Source organism: Ranitomeya variabilis, chromosome 8 (genome assembly GCF_051348905.1).
Source record: "Ranitomeya variabilis isolate aRanVar5 chromosome 8, aRanVar5.hap1, whole genome shotgun sequence".
Lineage (NCBI taxonomy): Eukaryota > Metazoa > Chordata > Amphibia > Anura > Dendrobatidae > Ranitomeya > Ranitomeya variabilis.
The window spans coordinates 186360298-186379757 of record NC_135239.1 but is presented as its reverse complement, the minus strand read 5'-3'; the positions used below and the strand labels follow the sequence as shown (position 1 = coordinate 186379757).

General features: G+C 41.0%; 1 protein-coding gene across 3 annotated transcripts in view; it reads right to left on the bottom strand.

Moving 5' to 3' along the window:
- The window catches only part of CACNA2D3 (calcium voltage-gated channel auxiliary subunit alpha2delta 3), a 1029735-nt gene that overhangs the window by 584473 nt on the left and 425802 nt on the right, over positions 1 to 19460 (bottom strand). For all 3 annotated transcript variants that reach the window (XM_077278410.1, XM_077278408.1, XM_077278409.1), the window contains exons 10-11: positions 5113 to 5202; positions 1848 to 1961 (exon numbers count right to left, since the gene is read on the bottom strand). In XM_077278410.1, the coding sequence (XP_077134525.1) occupies positions 1848 to 1961; positions 5113 to 5202 (204 nt within the window). The remainder of the gene's footprint in view (positions 1 to 1847; positions 1962 to 5112; positions 5203 to 19460) is intronic.

The window sequence follows — 19460 nt, the reverse complement described above, 5'->3', positions numbered from 1 at the left end:
TACTATTGGAGTCTTTAGTTTTTCCCACACCATTACATCCAGGCATTGAAGATTTGATCTTTGTGTCTGCTATTCAGAGCCTGGTTGTAGGAACTTGAAACCACCATACAAGATTCTAAGAGCTAAAGCTAAATTTTTGACCTGCGCATTGTATCTATGATTTGATTGTTTAGTTACTCAGTCTGTTGATATTTCATTTGTTTAATTCCCAGAAGTTTTTGTCCAATACTTGACAATCCCTTACTAATGGCCTGGGGTGGTGCACAAAAAAAAACTTTACCTGCCTCCCATACTACTGTTGCTTCCCCATTCTCAACCACATGCCCCAGAAGTTGTCAATGTTGCATGATTCCTTCACATTTCCATCCAACTAAAAAAAAACATTGTTCTTCAGCTCAAAGCTGAAAAAGCAAAGACAGTCAGCAGACGCTCCTTGGCTTCAGCAGTCATCTGACAATGTGAGGACACCGGTGGGGGACACATGTCTGAGAACAATGGTGGCAGTCCAGGAGGCAAGTATAGATTTTTTAAAAATTTTGCAGCATCCTGAGGTCATTAATAATTAGATAAGGTTTTAGTGTGGTGGTAGCTTCATTTGTTAAGTTCCTGTAGGGTGACAAGGGAGAGCCACCGATGAGTGGGGGTGCCATGTCGAACTTAGGGTGCCAACCTCCGCTGTGAGGTAGGGTGAGTAAGGGAAAGATCACACCCCCCACCATTCTAGTCTCTATCCTTTCTTATTTATGTTAAGGTAGATTAAGGTAATATTGTCTCCTGACCCTTTTATATGGGTAATTTTTACTCTAAATATTAATAGTTATATTTTAAGGTTTTTTTTGTAGTACTCCTTTTGGTTATACCTAATTTATACCCTATATGTTTTTATGTTTTGGTGATTACTGTCATTAATAAGGGGTTCTCTACTTGTGTTCTGCTTTGGTTCTTAATTATAGACTAAATAATTGTTTTCTTTCCCCACATTTTAAAATCCCTACATTTTGTTTTCTGTTAACATAGCCATGGTCAACCATTTTCATGGTCAGCTATTTTTTAATTAAGGGTACATATAATAAATTTTTTTTTCTTTTTACTTTTTTTTTGGATGGGTTGGTTGTGAGGAAAACTACAATTGTGACACCATTTTGAGGTTTTGGTTTTACAGCATTCGCTTTTGGAGGTGAGGAGAGATGAATGGCAGCATACTAAACACAGAAAACATCATAAATACAGCTTGATATGCTATTTGTGAATCCACCCAAAACAAACAGACCCCTTGGATTTTGTTCTGCTGGACCTATGGACCTTTTTCTGTTGGACCTTCCTTGACCCAATAGAAAATCCTCTGATACAGAAGTGGGCCAGATGATAATTACCCATGGAGGACTCACACCACAACATTTTTTTTTTACCTTTTCTATAGTGTTTACTGGGTGGTATAAATAATCTACATTATTTATTTTAGGGGTCATTAAAATGCAAAAATCATATAAATGATCCAACTCATGGGTCAAACGTTTACATATACTCAACACAGAATCACTTTAATGACTTTCAAATAAAGTATCTAATCTTATGGAACGTTTCTCGTTGTATATAATTTATATTCCTGGGAAGAGGACAATAGATCTGTGTTTTATCTGATTAACATTTCCAGTGGCCATAGATGTGGCCATACTATCTCAAGGGTTAAATGGCTAGCAATGCCTTTAGAACAAGGTATAAGTTGTATAATACCGTGCCACTGCACCATGTTGGTTTACTTTGCTTCTCATATTGTTTTTCCCATATTCAAGCTCACTTCTTAATCTCCATCACATGGATTCCAGTCTCCTTATCTATTAACTCACCTTTCTGTCCGGCCAGTTGTACTTGGCAAATATTGTATCATAGGTGTCAACCGCTCCGTCAGCAATTAACATTATGGCTTGACTGCAGATACTTCCTTCTCCCGTGCGATTGAACTGCAAAGAAATAACATACGCAATTAATCTAAGTGAAATGGTAGCCAGATTATACTGTAGATTATACTACAGTCAGGCTGGTGAGGCTGAAAATTATCACGTAATCTGGGTTCAAATAGCAGCGTAATTCTTAAAAGTTTCTTTAAAGTGTGATTTATGTTGGCAGAGCCATATTCTAATGAACTGTTTTAGGACTTATATCTTTTCAAAACATAAATATTAATGAGCATTTTAATATTTTCTTTAGCAATGCCACAAATTGACAGTACTAGCACTGTAAATTTTTATCAGAATTCTATTTTATTTCACAGGAAAAATAGCTTTCTTCTCAGTATTACTCTTTCCATCAAGATTACTGGGCAGTAGATGGACCCCATTGTTCGTAAGTACAATAAATTAGGATTTGTTGTAACCTGTTAAAAAAAATCCTTTGCAAGTCTCACAAATTCCGTAACTTACCATTCCTGGCTCCAGTGCCGGGCTTTGATTCTTTCTTCCCCTGCAGCTATCTTTCTCCATTATGGTTTCCACTGTAACTTAGTGCTTATCTTTCAGGTCAGTATTTACGTAGTTTGCATACTCATTATTACTTAGTAAACCAATAGACTATGCTGGACCTACTCTATTCTGCTACACCATTACTGTGAACCACTGGTTATAATTAAATCTTCTACGTTGCTGGGCTCTGCTACTTCACATTTATGTTTGTGTGCTTCACAGTGGTGTATGTGATGGAGTATGGCTGGTACCACTGCCCTAAAAAATCCAAGTCCACCATAGCTACCATCATAGGACGTCAACACAGAAATAGCCGGATGCGATGGATTTTGTTTCAGCTGTTTCAAGTTTTTTTGATCAACAGGAAAAAGAGCTGTCACCCAACATTCTGACTTACGCAAAGGTGTTTTTTAAGGACATCTTTGGAGGAGAGAGACTGACTGGTACTTGTAGAGGACCGCGACTCTACTTGCATGCACCAGAATGGCTCTTTCCTTCAAAGATGTCTTCGAAAAAGACCATCACAATATGTTGGATGATGCATGTTATTCCTGTTGGTAGATTAAATACATTTCAAATAACTAAAGTAGAAATCATTGCATTCGTCTATTTCCGTGCTGAGGTTCTTTCACAATGATTTAAGGATACATCAAATAAGAAATTTACAAGGGTCTAACTTCAAGGATTGCTACAGAAGACATTTTCAGTAGGTCATTGTAAACATGTTAGAAAATGTCTTTCTGGTGTTTCATCTTTACATCATGATAACTTTTATAAATTTTTAACGCGTCTTTACATGTTTTAGATGTTGAATATAAAATCTGGGAATCTGTCACCAGGTTTTTGTTACTAGTAGAGTTGAGCAAATATGTTCAGAATCGGTCACCGAATCTGAATTTGCCATATTCGTGTCATATTGTTAACCAATTCGTGCCGACTTTATGTTTGACGATCGATTCTGAACATATTCGTTGATTTCTACTCCCCTTAACTCCAATGATGTTCGGCGAATATTGCAAATACGCTGCCAATCGTAATCGTAATCGAATTTTGAAAAATTCGCTCAACTCTAGTTACTACATCTCAAAGAAGAAAATAGTATGTGAAAAAACTCTGGGTCACTTACAGTTTCCTATCCTTACCCCCAACATTGATTTGCAGCTTTTTTACAATGCACAGTGCGAGCAGAGAGCAGAGAGCTGTCACTCACTGGTATGGGGGGTGGAGTTAGACATATCTCCTGAATTTCGAGGACCACACAGCCGGAGCTCATCACTGCAAGGACTAGCAGAGCTGCAGCAGATAATCCAAAACCACAGTAAAGAGCCCACACATCACTGAAATCAGGGTCTCTGTCTCTATTTGATACTACTCTCAGATAAGGAAGCCTAAACTGGGAGACAGATTCATTTTAAGGATTTTCATGTAGTGAGGTTAATAGATGTTCCCTTTTATACAAGACCACATAAGCAGCCATTCTCCTGAGTGTTTTGAAAACTACATTGCATTGTACATTCGATGGCATTTATCTAGCGCCCTGCTGTCCTTACGATAAAGGCTCAAAATACTTTTTGTCCCTTATCAAATGGACTATAAAGACTTTATACTATTAAGCAAAATCGAAAACATTTGTCAGGGACACTGCATCAGTGATTTCCTATTGGGCATCAAATTTTGTTTTTCTCTTTATCAACTCAATTAAGTTACCATTATTTTAGAAATATTGATTTAAAGAATAAAGGAACTTTGGTAGAGCGGAGTCTGGAAATTAGCATTTGGGACTATGGTAATGTTGCATCTGAGAACTTTGTTGCAGTTTGAGGTTTTCAAGTATATAGCTCCCGATGAGGATCTAGCCATAATTTTGGTAGCCCAAAAGGCGTTAGCTAACAATTCCTACTATTAAAGTTGACCAAAAAAAGATCACAGTACCCTGGTCCCTTGGCTATGTCGGTAGTCCATGGTTGCTGACTGCAGCACTACAAACTTCTTACTACTTGCCGATATACCTGATGTCTCTTCTGGTTCATAGTTTCATCATTTTTAAGAATGAAGGTAGAGTTAAGTCCATCGAGTTCAACCTATAGCCTAACATGTTGATCCAGAGGAAGGCAACAACGCCATGGGGCAAGCACTAATAGCTCCATATTACGGGAAAATATTCTTTCCCGACTCAATACAACATATCAGATTAGTTCCCTGGATAAACGCCCCATCGCAGAATCTAGCACCAATAATCTGTAACATTATATTTTTCAAGAATTTTAGTAGATTAGTAGACACATGACGAATCGATGATGTTGTGCTGAACCTACTAATCAGAACAGGAGCCAAGGATTTTGGCAGATAGGAGAAGGTTTGAAGGGTTGTAGTCTGGCAGCTACGGACTACCAACGTAGCCAGTTGGATCAAGTTCTTATGAATCATTTTGTTCAACTCCACTTACTATATAGGAAAGAGAAAAATAAAATAAGGCCAAAAGAGCTTCCATTAATAAGTTCGAAATAAAATAAAGTCAGTGTAACAGTCCATAGCTGTATGCTTATGTTAATATTAAGACACCAGGTTACAGAGAAAAAAAAGTCAAAGATGTGAATGAGATAAAAGATAACATCAATATTTTCTATGAAAGTGCCACAAATACAATACTAACCTCATTCAGCAAATCGAAGGCTTCATTCAGTGCTTTGTCCAGCATTCCAATCTCTTTGGCTGAAAGTTTATCTAAGTGCTCCCTGAAGTGCTAAAATAAAAAAGAAAAACATTATTGGGGCGTTTTATTTAAAAAATAATGCCAAATTTAAAATCGATTAGATGTTGAGTGGCTTAACTATTACAGTCAGCTACCTGTTATATATAAATAGATATGGCCACACCTTGTTTTTACAGACATTAGAGGCCAGATGACTTTAGCAGATGGGAGGTCCATGACAGTAGGAAGACTGGCAATTGAGGCAATTGCAAGAAGTGTGAGGATAGGAATAGTAGTCTGTGCTGCTGATGTAATTCAAGAAATCCAGAAGACGTTGTACAGGATTGACCATGCCGTGCATTCTCAATGCGTGGGACCAACTTCTTCACCAGGAGAATCAAAATATTCACAATATTGTTGGTCCCCTTATGAAGAAGTTGGTACAACTTCGAAACACATTGAGAATACACGGCATGGTCAATCCTGTACAACGTCTTCTGAATTTTCTTGCAGCAGCAGCTCAGCCTACTACTCCTATTGTCCCATCTGTTTCTCTGTATGGTGGGATGGTACTGGAGGAACTGTCAATACTTGATTTCTTGGTTGTGGGTCAAACAACCCCAGAGAGTGAGCAGTTTACCCCTCACATATACAAATTTGCCCATAGGACCCAATTGTGCTTGGTGTTCCCTTGTTGAACATTGCCCAAGGTCCCACAGTCTTAGGTATTCCACAACCAAATTGCACCATAGAGACATCTTATATGGAGCTCATGTGCTCCTGCTACTATAATGTTTTACATTAAGTAACAAAAAACATTTTGTGGGTGACAATACACCCATGATGCTAGATGCAGTCAATTTTCAGTCTGCTTCCATCTTATATCCTGGCCTATCAAATCTAAGAAGTCATTCAGACATTTGTTTTTTCCACATACGTTCTATCTGTGTTTTTGATGGATAGCACTCGTACCTAGTGTGGTCTATGGGACTGTCACATGTCCAAGTTTTGTGAGGTCACAGTAAAATCACGGAGACATGTCTGATATTGATCTAGGTCCCAGATTAAAATCATCAAAGCAAGTCTATAGGTCCAATAAAAAATTGGACAGCACTTCAATGCCATCATGGACTGCTCGATAGGAGAAGGGGAAAAATCTTTATTTTCTTTTTCTCATTCGAGAAAAACTGATGAAACTTGGACCAAATGCTGATGAAATCCTGGAAAAAAAATCACTGATGAAATTAGGACAATTTTTCTTGTACATTAAAAAAACGGACGTCTGAATGAGCCCTAACTGTCCTTTTGTCCATGCAATAATTTCTGGTAGACATGTCCTTTTGTCCATGCAATAATTTCTGGTAGACAACATGGCAGACAATGGAAGAATCGAACAAAAGTAGACTTTCCAATTCTAATGTCAGAACTTTTAGTCTACTAAGTATGAGTACATGAGTTCCTGAAGATTTTGAATTATCTGTCTATCTTTTCTGGAACCAGATGGTCTATTCAGCAAGTCTGAGAATTGCGTGCTCCATAAATGTCAGGTCAAAGGATTTTGGGTTGTTTGACATTTGATTCGTAGGCCACGTGCACACTCTGAGTATTTGGAGAGTTTTTTACATCAGTATTTGCAAGCCAAAACCAGGAGCTGGTGATAATACAGAACTGGTTTCGTGTCTCCATTATACATTTCCTCTGATTTTTCCACCCCTAGTTTTATCTTACAGAAACTTAATTAAAATACTGACCAAATACTGAACATATGCACGTGGCCTTAAGGGTATGGATTAGATTTTACCAAGCCGAATATAAAATGTATATGCTTGTTATACAGTAATCCCAGCAATGCAAAAATACATCTTTGACTATTTTTTTATGAAAAAACGCACAAATGTCTGCATCACACTCAAGAGTGAGAGTGACAAATTAAAAAAAATAAGGCAAAAATGTATTTGTCAATAAACAATTATGACAGCACTCATCAGGAGTTACTAAAGCAATTTATTCCTCCATACACCAATAGCAAACAATAAACTTCTGTTTTGCTATTTGGTTATGGAGGAGTAAATTTATTTTTTATTTTAATTTTTTTATTTTTTTTTAGAATTGTTGTATGCCTAATGGAGAACATCTGTTACTTCTCATGACCAACGTTTTAGGTTTCCAATAACTTCCCCCAACAACCAAAATAATGAACATGTTGTATTGACTTTTTTATGAAAATTTGAATCGATCTGCATCTGTTACGCACTTTCATGTTATAAAATGTGCTAACATGCAGAAGCAAATAGTATGCAACTGCCTTTTTCCCTACCTATTACTAGTGGCAAGCTTAAAGAAAACAATTTATTTGATTTAAACTGAGTATCTCCTGCAATTGCTGCTTCTCCACTGATTCTGGGACAGTTTCTCTTTTTCTTCTGTGCCTCTCAGTTCTAAAGTTATTCCCCAGGTAATAAAGATGCAACGTTTCCCTTCAATAACTGGGTCTATACCACAAAACCCCTCTGGGGCGTGGCTGTGTTTTCATTGGTCGGTGTCAAGGGAGGAAAAGCAAACACCCACAAAGAATTTTTGTGGTGTACACCCATTTAGTTGAATGAAAAATTTATTAAAGGGGGCATAACTTTGGAACGGGGGGACATAAAAGAAAAAGAAAAACTGTTCCAGAATCAGTGAAGCGGCAGAAAATGAATGAAAGCTTAGGTTTAATTAAAATATCCATTCAAAGGTTCACTTTAACATTTAATTGTAATAAAATCCCAAATAAGATGTGCCCCTCCATTTTTGTTTGGATATATCTCAAACTTAAGAAATACATTACCGGACTCTAATAATCCCTGTTGTGAACTCTATTTTTGGGCTCCCTCTTGTGGTCACAAGTGGTACTGTGTGAGTGCTGTCTTTGGGCTCCCTCTGGTGGCTCTTTGTGTCTTTCTGCAGGTTTGTGGCTGGGATCAGCTGTCTCGTTATCTGGTAGTTGGTTTCCTATTTAGCTCACCTGGACTTTCAGTTGTTGCCTGCTGTCAATGTATTCAGTGCTATTTTGAGCTCTCCTGCATTCCTTCGTTATCAGTCTCTTCAAGAGAAGCTAAGTTTCTGTTTATTCATTTTTTGATCACCAGTGTTCAATATGATTCTTGGTTGGTTATTAGTCCTTGTCCAGCTTGCTAGTATGTGATTTCCTCGCTTGCTGGCAGCTCTAGGGGGCTGAGTTTCTCCCCTCACACCGTTAGTTGGTGTGGGGGTTCTTGTATTCTCAGCGTGGATATTTTGTATAGGGTTTTCTACTGACCACACAGTTCCCTATCTGTCTTCTGCTATCTAGTATTAGCGGGCCTCATTTGCTGAATCTGTTTTCATTTCTACGTTTGTATTTTCCCCTTACCTCACCGTTATTATTTGTTGGGGGCTTTCTATATCTTTGGGGTTATTTCTCTGAGGCAAGTGAGGTCTTACTTTCCCTCTAGGGGTAGCTAGTTTCTCAGGCTGCGTCGAGACATCCAGGAATTTAGGCACGTTCACCGGCTACCTTTAGTGTGTTTGGTTAGGATCAGGTTTGCGGTCAGTCCAGTTACCACCTCCCTAGAGCTCGTTTCTATGTTCATTAACTTAGCTAGTCCGTTTTGTGATCCTCGGCCACTAAGGATCATAACAGTACAGCAGGCCGAAAAGTGTTTAATGCATCGCAGAAGTGGGATAAGAGAAGTCCTGAGTACAATTTTTTTTTTCTCTCCCTTTGCTGCAGTTTGTCCAGCTTCTCTCATCCCCTTAATCTCTGGGTGGTTTTGAGTTCAGCTGCAGACATGGATATTCAGAGTCTGAATTCTAGTGTGGATCATCTTGCTGCAAGGGTGCAAAGCATTCAGGATTTTGTTGTTCATAGTCCTATGTCAGAACCAAAAATACCTATTCCTGAGTTGTTTTCTGGAGATAGATCTAGGTTTCTGAATTTTAAGAATAATTTTAAATTATTTCTATCTTTGAGACCTTGTTCCTCTGGTGATTCCGCTCAGCAAGTTAAAATTGTTATCTCCTTGTTACGTAGCGTCCCTCAAGATTGGGCTTTCTCCCTGGCGCCAGGAGATCCTGCATTGCTGAATGTGGATGCGTTTTTTCTGGCGCTTGGACTGCTTTATGAGGAACCTAATCTTGAGAACCAGGCAGAAAAGGCTTTGCTGGCCCTCTTTCAAGGTCAGGATGAAGCAGAGGTGTATTGTCAAAGATTTAGGAAATGGTCGGTGCTTACTCAATGGAATGAGTGTGCCCTGGCTGCAAATTTCAGAGGGGGTCTTTCTGAAGCCATTAAGAATGTTATGGTGGGGTTCCCCACGCCTGCAAGTCTGAATGACTCAATGGCTTTGGCCATTCAGATTGATCGGCGTTTGCGGGAGCGCAAATCTGTGCACCATCTGGCGGTGTTTTCTGAACAGAGACCTGAGTCTATGCAATGTGACAGAATTCTGACCAGAATTGAGCGGCAAAGTCATAGACGTCAAAATGGGTTGTGCTTTTACTGTGGTGATTCTACTCATGTTATCTCAGCATGCTCTAAGCGCTTAAAAATAATCGCTAAAACTGTCACCGTTGGTTCTATACAGCCTAAATTCATTTTGTCTGTTACTTTGATTTGTTCTTTGTCATCCTACTTGGTTATGGCTTTTGTGGATTCAGGTGCTGCCCTGAATCTGATGGATTTGTCGTTTGCCAGGCGCTGTGGTTTTGTCCTGGAGCCTTTGGAATTCCCTATTCCACTGAGGGGAATTGATGCTACACCATTGGCTGAGAATAAGCCTCAGTATTGGACTCAAGTGACCATGTGCATGACTCCTGTACATCAGGAGGTGATTCGCTTTCTTGTGCTGCATAACTTGCATGATGTTGTCGTTTTGGGTCTGCCATGGCTGCAGGCCCATAATCCAGTTCTGGATTGGAAAGCTATGTCTGTGTCAAGTTGGGGTTGCCAGGGGATTCATGGCGATGCTCCTTTGGTGTCAATTGCTTCTTCCACTCCTTCTCAGGTCCCTGAGTTTTTGTCGGACTACCAGGATGTATTTGATGAGCCCAGATCCGGTGCCCTGCCTCCTCATGGGGATTGTGATTGTGCTATAAATTTGATTCCTGGTAGTAAGTTCCCTAAGGGACGACTTTTTAACCCCTTCACCCCCGGAGCTTTTTCCGTTTTTCCGTTTTCGTTTTTCGCTCCCCTCCTTCCCAGAGCCATAACTTTTTTATTTTTCCGTCAATTTGGCCATGTGAGGGCTTATTTTTTGCGGGACGAGTTGTACTTTTGAACGACATCATTGGTTTTAGCATGTCGTGTACTAGAAAACGGGAAAAAAATTCCAAGTGCAGTGAAATTGCAAAAAAAGTGCAATCCCACACTTGTTTTTTGCTTGCCTATTTTGCTAGGTTCACTAAATGCTAAAACTGACCTGCCATTATGATTCTCCAGGTCACTACGAGTTCATAGACACCTAACATGACTAGGTTATTTTTCACCTAAGTGGTGAAAAAAAATTCCAAACTTTGCAAAAAACAAAACAAAACAAAATTGCGCCATTTTCCGATACTCGTAGCGTCTCCATTTTTCGTGATCTGGGGTTAGTTGAGGGCTTATTTTTTGCGAGCCGAGCTGGCGTTTTTAATGATAGCATTTTGGTGTAGATACGTTCTTTTGATCGCCCGTTATTGCATTTTAATGCAATGTCGTGGCGACCAAAAAAACGTAAATCTGGCGTTTCGAATTTTTTTCTCATTACGCCATTTAGCGATCAGGTTAATGCTTTTTTTTAATTGATAGATCGGGCGATTCTGAACGCGGCGATACCAAATATGTGTAGGTTTTTGGGTTTTTTTATTGATTTATTTTGATTGGGGCGAAAGGGGGGTGATTTAAACTTTTATGTTTTTTTTATTTTTTTCACATTTTTAAAAACTTTTTTTTTTTACTTTTGCCATGCTTCTATAGCCTCCATGGGAGGCTAGAAGCAGGCACAGCCCGATCGGCTCTGCTACATAACAGCGATCATCAGATCGCTGTTATGTAGCTAAAATGCAGGTGTGCTGTGAGCGCCGACCACAGGGGGGCGCTCACAGCCACCGGCAATCAGTAACCATAGAGGTCTCAAGGACCTCTATGGTTACAATGGAGGAGCATCGCCGACCCCCGATCATGTGACAGGGGTCGGCGATGCGCTCATATCCGGCCGCACGGCCGGATGCGGTAGTTAAATGCCGCTGTCTGCGCTTGACAGCGGCATTTAACTAGTTAATAGCGGCGGGTGATCGCGATTTCACCCGCCGCTATTGCGCGCACATGTCAGCTGTAAAAAACAGCTGACATGTCGCGACTTTGATGTGCGCTCACCGCCGGAGCGCACATCAAAGCGGGGGTCCCGACATGTGACGTACTATACCGTCACATGTCGGGAAGGGGTTAATTTGTCTGTACCAGAACATGCCGCAATGCGGAGTTATATAAAGGAGTCTTTGGAGAAGGGACATATTCGTCCATCCTCCTCCCCTCTTGGTGCAGGATTCTTTTTTGTGGCCAAGAAGGATGGTTCTCTGAGACCTTGTATAGATTATCGTCTTCTAAATAAAATTACGGTCAAATTTCAGTATCCTTTGCCATTATTGTCTGATCTGTTTGCTCGGATTAAGGGGTCCAGTTGGTTCACCAAGATAGATCTTCGTGGTGCGTATAACCTTGTGCGTATTAAGCAAGGGGATGAATGGAAAACAGCATTTAATACGCCCGAAGGCCATTTTGAGTACTTGGTGATGCCTTTTGGACTCTCTAATGCTCCTTCTGTGTTTCAGTCCTTCATGCATGACGTCTTCCGAGAATATCTGGATAAATTTATGATTGTGTATCTGGATGACATTTTGGTCTTTTCTGATGATTGGGAGTCCCATGTGAAGCAGGTCAGGATGGTATTTCAGGTCCTGCGTGCTAATGCCTTATTTGTGAAGGGCTCAAAATGTCTCTTCGGAGTACAGAAGGTTTCCTTTTTGGGTTTTATTTTTTCTCCTTCTACTATTGAGATGGACCCAGTCAAGGTCCAGGCTATTCATGACTGGACTCAGCCTACATCTGTTAAGAGTCTTCAGAAGTTCTTGGGTTTTGCAAATGTTTACCGTCGCTTCATCGCTAATTTTTCTGGCGTGGTTAAGCCCTTGACGGATTTGACCAAGAAGGGTTCTGATGTGACTAATTGGTCTCCTGCGGCCGTGGAAGCCTTTCGGGAGCTGAAGCGCCGGTTCTCTTCAGCTCCAGTCTTATGTCAGCCTGATATCTATCTTCCTTTTCAGGTCGAGGTTGATGCTTCTGAGATTGGAGCAGGGGCTGTTTTGTCGTAGAGAAGCTCTGATTGCTCTGTGATGAAGCCTTGTGCTTTCTTTTCAAGAAAGTTTTCGCCTGCCGAGCGGAATTATGATGTTGGTAATCGAGAGTTGTTGGCTATGAAGTGGGCATTTGAGGAGTGGCGACATTGGCTCGAGGGAGCTAAGCATCGTGTGGTGGTCTTGACTGATCACAAAAATCTGATTTATCTCGAGTCTGCCAAGCGGCTGAATCCTAGACAGGCTCGTTGGTCGTTGTTTTTCTCCCGTTTCGATTTTGTGGTCTCGTACCTGCCTGGTTCGAAGAACGTGAAGGCTGATGCTCTTTCTAGGAGTTTTGTGCCTGACTCTCCGGGAGTTTCAGAGCCGGCTGGTATCCTCAGAGAGGGAGTGATTTTGTCAGCCATTTCCCCAGATTTGCGACGAGTGCTGCAGAAATTTCAGGCGGATAGACCTGACCTTTGCCCACCAGAGAGACTGTTTGTCCCAGATAGATGGACCAGCAGAGTTATTTCCGAGGTTCATTCTTCGGTGTTGGCAGGTCATCCTGGGATTTTTGGTACCAGAGATTTGGTGGCTAGGTCCTTCTGGTGGCCTTCCTTGTCGCGGGATGTGCATTCCTTTGTGCAGTCCTGTGGGATTTGTGCTCGGGCTAAGCCTTGCTGTTCTCGTGCCAGCGGTTTGCTTTTGCCTTTGCCTTTCCCGAAGAAGCCTTGGACGCACATTTCCATGGATTTTATTTCGGATCTTCCAGTATCTCAGAGAATGTCTGTCATCTGGGTAGTGTGTGATCGTTTTTCCAAAATGGTCCATTTGGTGCCCTTGCCTAAGTTGCCTTCCTCCTCCGATTTGGTTCCTTTATTTTTTCAGAATGTGGTTCGCTTGCACGGCATGCCTAAAAATATTGTGTCTGACAGAGGATCCCAGTTTGTGTCCAGATTTTGGCGGATCTTTTGTGCTAAGATGGGCATTGATTTGTCTTTTTCGTCGGCTTTCCATCCTCAGACGAATGGTCAAACCGAGCGAACTAATCAGACCTTGGAAACGTATTTAAGATGTTTTGTTTCTGCTGATCAGGATGATTGGGTGACTTTTTTGCCATTAGCCGAATTTGCCCTTAATAATCGGGCTAGTTCTGCTACTTTGGTTTCGCCTTTTTTCTGCAATTCTGGTTTTCATCCTCGTTTTTCCTCGGGTCAGGTTGAGCCTTCTGACTGTCCTGGGGTGGATTCTGTGGTGGATAGGTTGCAGCAGATTTGGAACCATGTGGTGGACAATTTGAAGTTGTCACAGGAGAAGGCTCAGCGCTTTGCCAACCGCCGTCGCGGTGTGGGTCCCCGACTTCGTGTTGGGGATTTGGTATGGCTGTCTTCTCGGTATGTGCCTATGAAGGTCTCCTCTCCTAAATTCAAGCCTCGCTTCATCGGTCCTTATAAGATTTTGGAAATCCTTAACCTGGTGTCTTTTCGTTTGGACCTCCCAGCGTCGTTTGCCATTCATAATGTGTTCCATAGGTCTTTGTTGCGGAGGTATGTGGTGCCTGTGGTTCCTTCTGTTGAGCCCCCTGCTCCGGTGCTGGTTGAGGGCGAATTGGAGTACGTGGTGGAGAAGATCTTGGATTCTCGTATTTCTAGACGGAGGCTTTAGTATTTGGTTAAGTGGAAGGGCTATGGTCAGGAGGATAATTCCTGGGTTGTCGCCTCTGATGTTCATGCGGCCGATTTGGTTCATGCCTTCCATGTGGCTCATCCTGATCGCCCTGGGGGTCTTGATGAGGGTTTGGTGACCCCTCCTCAAGGGGGGGTACTGTTGTGAACTCTATTTTTGGGCTCCCTCTTGTGGTCACAAGTGGTACTGTGTGAGTGCTGTCTTTGGGCTCCCTCTGGTGGCTCTTTGTGTCTTTCTGCAGGTTTGTGGCTGGGATCAGCTGTCTCGTTATCTGGTAGTTGGTTTCCTATTTAGCTCACCTGGACTTTCAGTTGTTGCCTGCTGTCAATGTATTCAGTGCTATTTTGAGCTCTCCTGCATTCCTTCGTTATCAGTCTCTTCAAGAGAAGCTAAGTTTCTGTTTATTCATTTTTTGATCACCAGTGTTCAATATGTTTCTTGGTTGGTTATTAGTCCTTGTCCAGCTTGCTAGTATGTGATTTCCTCGCTTGCTGGCAGCTCTAGGGGGCTGAGTTTCTCCCCTCACACCGTTAGTTGGTGTGGGGGTTCTTGTATTCTCAGCGTGGATATTTTGTATAGGGTTTTCTACTGACCACACAGTTCCCTATCTGTCTTCTGCTATCTAGTATTAGCGGGCCTCATTTGCTGAATCTGTTTTCATTTCTACGTTTGTATTTTCCCCTTACCTCACCGTTATTATTTGTTGGGGGCTTTCTATATCTTTGGGGTTATTTCTCTGAGGCAAGTGAGGTCTTACTTTCCCTCTAGGGGTAGCTAGTTTCTCAGGCTGCGTCGAGACATCCAGGAATTTAGGCACGTTCACCGGCTACCTTTATTGTGTTTGGTTAGGATCAGGTTTGCGGTCAGTCCAGTTACCACCTCCCTAGAGCTCGTTTCGATGTTCATTAACTTAGCTAGTCCGTTTTGTGATCCTCGGCCACTAAGGATCATAACAAATCCCCTAAACAATTTTACCATCTATGGTAAATCCAATAGATGAAGCTTTAGAAACTCTCATTTTTGAGGATTCTTTCCCGATTATGTGATCTGTTGGGAATCCTTTAGCAATCAGCACAGTTTAATGCTCGCGTTAATCTACTAAAAACATTTATAAACAACTCAATACTCCAATAGCCACAAGGCAAGCACAGATTTAGCTCATCTACATAAGGCTCGCGGACATAAATGTGTTAAGCTGCTTAAGCAATAAATATGTCAGTAAATTACATGCAAAGTAATAGGCTGTTGTATAATTAAAAAGGGTAATTCATCGCGAGGATGCGGAAAAAAAATGCATAACGGCAAATGAAAAGTGTCACTTGGAAAAATATGGATTGTCAATTAGCTGGATAGGAATCAAGTTCTGCCAGGGCTTGTGAGCTCAGCTGCATTGTTCTGATGCCACATCTTATGGTATTTCTAGATCAATGGCTTTGGATTTTGTTTATTGCTATTGAAAAAAGGATTGGGGTAATTGCAATTTCAAGCAGAGCCATTTGGTAAATCGTGAAGGCATATTTCACAATGCACCAACAATAATTTCAATTTATAACTTTAGTTGTGTTTTTTTTTATGAATTTGAAGGGTTGTGATTACAATTGCTAAGATTAAAGAAAAACATGCAGAACCTAAAGTTAAGCCCCCCCCCCATACACATTAGACATACTTCAGCTGATCCCATCCATGGGTTTATTCGACAACCTAATGAGTATGGGGACTCTGGACAATTGATTGTCGGGGAAATGATTTTGGACTGCCAATTCTTTTCTTCCGGCAGTGGCTCTCTCATGGAGGATACATGACAATGAGTGCTTCTGGAGCTATAGGAGAGATGGCCAAGATAGCTACCATCATTTGGCCAACAGCCATCTAAGGTATATTATCATTTATTATGGTCACATATAGCTCCAAGATATTCCACAGTGCTTTACAGACACCATCATAACTGTCCAGTTTGGGTTTCACAATCTAAATTCCCTATCTGTATGTTTTTGGAGTGCAGGAGGAAACCGAAGAACCCGGAGGAAACCCACGCAAACACGAGAACATACAAACTCCATGTAGAGGTTGTCCTTGGTCGGATTTGAACCCAGGACCCCAGAGCTGCAAGGATGGAGTGCTAACCAAGGTGTATGTTTTTTTTAGTCATATCAGACTCATGGTCCTAAAGATTGGGATTCTCATGTGTTTTGGGTGCTACCCTAGTAGAGGAAAATGTAGCTAATGCACAGGAAAATGAAGACAGTTGAGTTCCGCTCAACTATCGAAAGAGGCTCTACTCTATGTCCTCCTCTGTTATGTTTATCCTTGAGTCCAAGAGTAGGGGAGTGTGATCTGCACCCAATTTTGCCATAACTGTAAAGGGGACAAATAACTCTGATTGTCTGGGCACCAAGAACTCAGAATCCATAATCTGTTGTTTGGTGCCCAAACCTATGAGAAGGCAACAGAGTGCTCCATTCTGAGTGATCCCAAATAATAGTTTTAGGATCAGTGTAAAATATACCATAAATATTAGTGATGAGTGAGTATGCTTGTTACGCAGGTTTTCGGGGCATGCATTGGTGGTCTCCGAGTATTTTGGTCGTGCTCGGAGATTTAGTTTGTGTCACTGCAGCTGCATGATTTGTGGCTGCTAGACAGCCTGAATACATGTGGGGATTCCCTACCAAACAGGCTGCCCCCACATGTATTTAGGCTGTCTAGCAGCTGCAGCACCACAAACTAAATCTCCGAGCATGCCAAAAATACCCAGAGAACACCCGAACATGCTTGGAAAACTCGAGTAATGAGCATACTCGCTCATCACTAAGAATTATACCATCAAAGAAAAGCTGAAGAAAATAGGACTAAACTCTGATGATACTCTGCTGACACTCTGATGACACTCAGATTAAACTTTGATCAATACTGATGAAATTTAGACCGTTTTTCTCAGATGTGAAAAAAACAGACATCTGATTAAGCACTTATGTTACTTCTTATAATCGTAGTGCCAATCAGGTTTGATTAAAAGGTCTATCTGACTTATTTGCTGAACTCTAAGCCTAACCATGGGTATGACCAAATGGTAGTAGACATAGCATCTTCTAAGGAGACCAGAAACGTAAGGGGGTCATCTCCTCTCAAAGTTGGGGGGTAATTATTGATTACTGTAGATTATGAGTAATGGGTAATAGATTGCAGATCAGTCTGGGTCCAAAGAATTAATAGAAAACATTTTATGAACTCACTTAATGCTGAAAGTGGTTGCAATCTATGTTTGTATGTGCCACCATGATTGCTAATTATGCCCCAGATAAGAGCTAAAAAATGTAATAAATATGTCCTATTCCTTATTTTAATGGTACATTTCATTTTTATTTAAATTACTCACATTCAATTGAGTAAACTGCACCGTATGACAAAAACGAATTCATTGTTCCAGTTGAGAATTTCAATTTTATGCTGCGTATCTCCCGGGCACACATAAGGGCGTTGTGGTGTTTCCTGGCTTTACTGATTCCCTGTTCACCCGCGGAGTGACACCGAGCTGTGATATATAACATCCCAGCTCATTATATCTCTGAGGAATAAGCGTATTGAAGTGTTCAGTGTACTGTAAGAATGTATCAGATAAAATGCCCAAATTTGTTTTGTGTACAAAATTGTATCCAATATGGGTTTCACGGACTATGAATTTTAATGAAGCCGTTTTCATTGCTCGCAGGCTCGACAGCGAGCAGAAGCTGGGATGTGACGGTGAGAAAATGATGAGTTAATGACATGCTCTCCAGTCTTGATGCTGCAAAGATACCGTCCTCATCAGTTTTATTTCAGACGTTTCCGTTGTCCTTTGAAATGAACATTCCGCTAAAGTAAAGATCAATCGAAGTCTCCAATGTCCATTCGCGTCCCTATAATATAAACAAGGGCTCTGTGTAATGTCACTGTATGCCAGCAAATAGTGTAGGTAAGTACTTGTGACCGAGAAACCTATGGATGATTTGGCCGCTCTTGAAAATACTTTCACAGCTGCGATTTCCAATGGTATTCGGTGATATATCAAAAAGTACAGAAAAATGAAACATATTAAAGTACGATGAAAGGCGCAAAAGTATTTCTGCAAATATCATGTGACTTACAAAGCCCTCTGTTACAGAGGAAATCAACACCCCTGCGACAAGGCACTTTCGGAATGTTCCGTCTAAAGGGAGAAGCTGCTGAAAGATTAGCTATTTCTGCAAAGCCCTCAAGAAAGGGAAACCATAAAGCTAATGTTCATTCATCTCTTAAATACCAGCATTTATTTTACATCGTAAATTAAATCTGCACTGAAATTTAAAGACCATGTGAGCTCCATTTTATAACCAGAGATTGAAGACTCTAAATAGGAGGGTTATATTATGTAACTGTGAAAAAGTTCAATACTTAAAAGAGCAGTCCAAACCATGGATAGGTCATTAATATAACATAGGTTGCTGCGAACCATGAATAGGTCATCAATATAAGGTCGTTTGGTGTGAACCATGAATAGGTCATCAATATAAGATCAGTTGGTGCGAACCATGAATAGGTCATTAATATAAGATCGGTTGGTGTGAACCATGGATAGGTCATCAATATAAGATCGGTTGATGCTAACCATGAATAGGTCATCAATATAAGATCGGTTGGCGCGAACCATGGATAGGTCATCAATATAAGATCGGTTGATGCTAACCATGAATAGGTCATCAATATAAGATCGGTTGGTGCGAACCATGAATAGGTCATCAATATAAGATCGGTTGGTGCGAACCAAGGATAGGTCATCAATGTAAGATTGGTTGGTGCAAACCATGATTAGATCATCAATAGAAGATTGGTTGGTGCGAACCATGGATAGGTCATCAATGTAAGATCGGTTGGTGCGAACCATGGATAGGTCATCCATATAAGATCGGTTGGTGCGGACCATGAAAAGGTCATCAATAGTGTTGAGCGATACCGTCCGATACTTGAAAGTATCGGTATCGGAAAGTATCGGCCGATACCGGCAAAGTATCGGATCTAATCCGATACTGATACCCGATACCAATACAAGTCAATGGGACTCAAGTATCGGACGGTATCCCTGATGGTTCCCAGGGTCTTAAGGAGAGGAAACTCTCCTTCAGGCCCTGGGATCCATATTAATGTGTAAAATAAAGAATTAAAATAAAAAATATTGCTATACTCACCTCTCCGACGCAGCCTGGACCTCACCGAGGGAACCGGCAGCGTTCTTTGCTTAAAATGCGCGCGTTTACTTCCTTCCGTGACGTCACGGC